At 39.5% G+C, this 3,694-nt stretch overlaps 1 protein-coding gene across 1 annotated transcript; it reads left to right on the top strand.

Moving 5' to 3' along the window:
- The first annotated feature begins 1,515 nt into the window (after positions 1-1,515).
- LOC106340009 (laccase-3-like) lies at positions 1,516-3,688 on the top strand. Its single transcript, XM_013778873.1, has 5 exons — positions 1,516-1,703; positions 1,815-1,966; positions 2,061-2,305; positions 2,382-3,467; positions 3,545-3,688. The coding sequence occupies exons 1-5, from the start codon at positions 1,605-1,607 to the stop codon at positions 3,673-3,675; spliced, it is 1,713 nt and encodes a 570-aa protein (XP_013634327.1). The 5' UTR covers positions 1,516-1,604; the 3' UTR covers positions 3,676-3,688.
- The last annotated feature ends 6 nt before the right edge of the window (positions 3,689-3,694 follow it).

Genomic DNA, 3,694 nt, shown 5'->3' with positions numbered 1-3,694 from the left:
TTAATCAACTGAAAATAATATCCGTACAATTGTGTGAGTCAAATTCTAGTTTTATTGATGCATGTTATATATTAGTGTTGTATGTTTTAGGTAACATTTTAATGATGCACATTTTTAAAAATCTCCATTATTAAAATTATGTACGTAAGGATAACTCATGAGTTTTTTTGGTTGATTAAATGACATTATGTCCAAATTTATTTAAGGATATTTCATTAAGGTAACTGAAAAAGACAAACAATAAAATAGGAAGTTTAAATTCATTTAAGCATATTTCATTAATGTAACTGAAAAAACAAGTAATAAATTAGACAGTTTTATTCGTTTTAGGATATTTCATAAATACAACTGAAAAAAGCATGCAAAAAAAAAAGGAGTTTAACTAATGAAGTAAGAACATTTTCAAATGAGTACTTCTCTTTTAATAATATAGATATACTCATGGTTTGTCAAAATGAAAATAGGGTTCAAGGAGACGAAGAACGGATGGTTTAATGTACAATGCCCTTTCAAAGACTTGTCCAAAATCATTCGGATCACTTGCTTTGGGACTCCATTCACCCTTCGGAAGCAGCCTACATTTACCTTGGTAACTTCATAGCTGCTCAGATTCGAGGTTGGCTTTAGGCGTATTTCACTACAATTTATTCACTAAAATAAATAGCTTAAAACAAAACACAAAAAGTCCCACAAAATCAATATAGCTCAAAATCAATATAGTATTTATTATATGTTGAACTATCTAATGTTTTGACAAAAACATAATCTTATATATGTTTCTTTAAATTATAAGTAAAGACGTTGAACAAACATCTAGAATATACTAATATAGAAGACGTCAACTAACCATTTTGTTTAAAATTAATTATATCGGTAAAGGTTAGTTATGGATTTCTATACCAAATCCATGCAACAAATTTCAACTCCCATCGAACCACTTCTTTCTTAGTTTGATCTTCACATTTTTGGTTTCATTAGCTGATCATTGTCAATTTTAAGTGCTTTTAGATTTAAACAAAAAGCTTTTGTAAATCTACTGAAATATAACATAAATTTATCAAACATTACCAAAGATGCTATATGGAATGTGTAAAGCAAGTTTGCTTCCTGTACCATTATAAACGAGAAGTGGCAAAATGATTAACGTTATGTTATTTAAAGTCAGCAATAACCCTAAAACTTACTGGAGTATATGTGACAGCATATATATTGCGTTTATGTTTACGTAATTTATATGTGACAGCATATATATTGCATCCATGGTGAGACTCAACTTAATACATAATCATATATAATGAAAACAAACAAACAAAAAAGAATGATTGATAATAATTAGAGGATATATCCTAGTACCAAATTAGTCCAGTGGGTGCACCAAATCAACTAAACCATTTGTGTATTTTTGTTTTCATTTTTCTCCCTTGTGCTCTCTAAACCTAATAGTACCATATAATATAGTATAATATAATATAAGTTTGTTAAATTGCTAACGAATTCACAAATAGCTCTGTTGCTTCCCGCTTAGTGTGTATAAAAAACCACTCCTCTCCTTCCTCTAAACTCACACAACACATCCCAACACAGAGCTTCTCAATACAGCAACAATGGAGTCTCCCCGGCAATTCTCCTTAGTATCCTTCATCGCCCTTCTTGCTTACTTCGCTTTTCTCGCTTCAGCTGAACTTCACGTCCGTGAATTTGTGGTAAGCTGGCTAATCTCTTACATTATAGCTTTTCTCTTTAGGTGAGTTTAGATGAATGATGATTTATACAAACTTGCGCGATGGTTTTGTGTCTGTTGTGGATGACTTTAGATCGAGCCAAAACCAGTGAAGAGGCTGTGCAGAACTCACCAAAGCATCACGGTGAATGGTCAGTTCCCTGGTCCTACGCTCGAGGTCAGGAACGGTGACTCTCTCGCAATCACCGTCATCAACAGAGCTCGTTACAATATTAGCATTCACTGGTAACTAAAATGATTACATCACTGTAACTAACAAACATATGTCTATGTTCTGCTCTGTTTTTATACTCTGTGTTTGCTCTGTTTTTTGGGACAGGCATGGAATCAGACAGCTGCGGAATCCGTGGGCTGATGGTCCAGAGTACATAACACAGTGTCCGATCCGTCCAGGTCAAAGCTACACTTACAGATTCACAATAGAAGACCAAGAAGGTACTCTTTGGTGGCATGCTCATAGCCGCTGGCTCAGAGCCACTGTCTACGGTGCTCTTATCATTTACCCTCGTCTGGGTTCTCCTTATCCCTTCTCTATGCCTAAACGTGACATACCAATTCTTCTCGGTAATATTTTATAATTTCTAATTATTCCAAATATCATTTTTCATGATCACTAATAACATTTATCATGGGAACACAGGGGAATGGTGGGATAGAAACCCAATGGACGTTTTGAGGCTAGCACAGTTCACTGGAGCAGCAGCTAATGTTTCTGACGCTTACACAATCAATGGCCAACCAGGAGATCTCTATCGCTGTTCGCGGGCTGAAACAGTCCGTTTCCCAATTTTCCCTGGTGAGACGGTCCAGCTCCGCGTCATCAACGCTGGATTGAACCAAGAGCTCTTCTTCTCAGTCGCCAACCATCAGCTCACAGTTGTGGAAACCGATTCCGCCTACACAAAACCATTCACCACTAGTGTCATCATGATTGGTCCCGGACAAACCACTAACGTCCTCCTCACGGCAAACCAGCGACCCGGTCGCTACTACATGGCAGCTCGTGCCTACAACAGCGCAAACGCCCCTTTTGACAACACAACCACAACTGCTATCTTAGAGTACGTCAACGCTCCCACTAGACGTGGTCGCGGCCGCGGTCAAATCGTTCCAGTTTTCCCGGTTCTTCCGGGGTTCAACGATACCGCAACCGCAACCGCTTTCACCAACCGTCTGCGGTACTGGAAACGAGCTCGAGTACCGCTCCAGGTCAACGAGAACCTCTTTTTCACCGTTGGTTTGGGGCTAACCAACTGCTCCAACCCCAACAGTCCGCGTTGCCAGGGTCCAAACGGGACCCGGTTCGCCGCCAGCATAAACAACCAGTCCTTCGTGCTACCACGAAGAAACTCCATCATGCAAGCTTATTACCAAGGCATGCCTGGTATCTTCACGACGGACTTCCCACCTGTTCCACCAGTCCAGTTCGATTACACCGGTAACGTTAGCCGGGGGCTATGGCAGCCCGTGAAAGGGACCAAAGCTTACAAGCTTAAGTACAGAGCTAATGTTCAGATTGTTTTACAAGACACAAGTATTGTCACGACTGAGAATCATCCCATGCATCTTCACGGGTACCAATTCTACGTTGTCGGGTCTGGTTTTGGGAATTTTAACCCGAGAACTGACCCGGCTCGGTTTAACCTATATGACCCACCGGAGAGGAACACCGTTGGTACACCTCCAGGTGGTTGGGTTGCAATCCGGTTCGTAGCTGATAATCCAGGTAATTAATTTACTTAAATTATGGATTAAGCGAGTTAGCCTCAACCTTTAAACCATAACTTTGTTCTAATAACGCAGGAGCATGGTTTATGCATTGTCACATTGATTCACATTTGGGATGGGGTTTAGCGATGGTTTTCTTGGTGGAGAACGGAAGAGGACAGTTGCAATCAGTGCAGGCTCCACCTTTGGATCTTCCAAGATGCTAATATAGATCTCTAAAGGATT

This window comes from Brassica oleracea, chromosome C4, assembly GCF_000695525.1.
Source record: "Brassica oleracea var. oleracea cultivar TO1000 chromosome C4, BOL, whole genome shotgun sequence".
NCBI classification, from domain to species: domain Eukaryota; kingdom Viridiplantae; phylum Streptophyta; class Magnoliopsida; order Brassicales; family Brassicaceae; genus Brassica; species Brassica oleracea.
The sequence above is the reverse complement of the archived record's forward strand: the minus strand, read 5'-3'. Positions and strand labels throughout refer to the sequence as shown.

Coding starts and splice junctions, on each gene's coding strand:
- LOC106340009 (XM_013778873.1), top strand. CDS start 1,605: ATGGAGTCTCCCCGGCAATTCTCCTTAGTATCCTTCATCGCCCTTCTT. Junction 1,704..1,814: donor TTCACGTCCGTGAATTTGTG/GTAAGCTGGCTA, acceptor GGATGACTTTAG/ATCGAGCCAAAACCAGTGAA. Junction 2,306..2,381: donor TGACATACCAATTCTTCTCG/GTAATATTTTAT, acceptor ATGGGAACACAG/GGGAATGGTGGGATAGAAAC.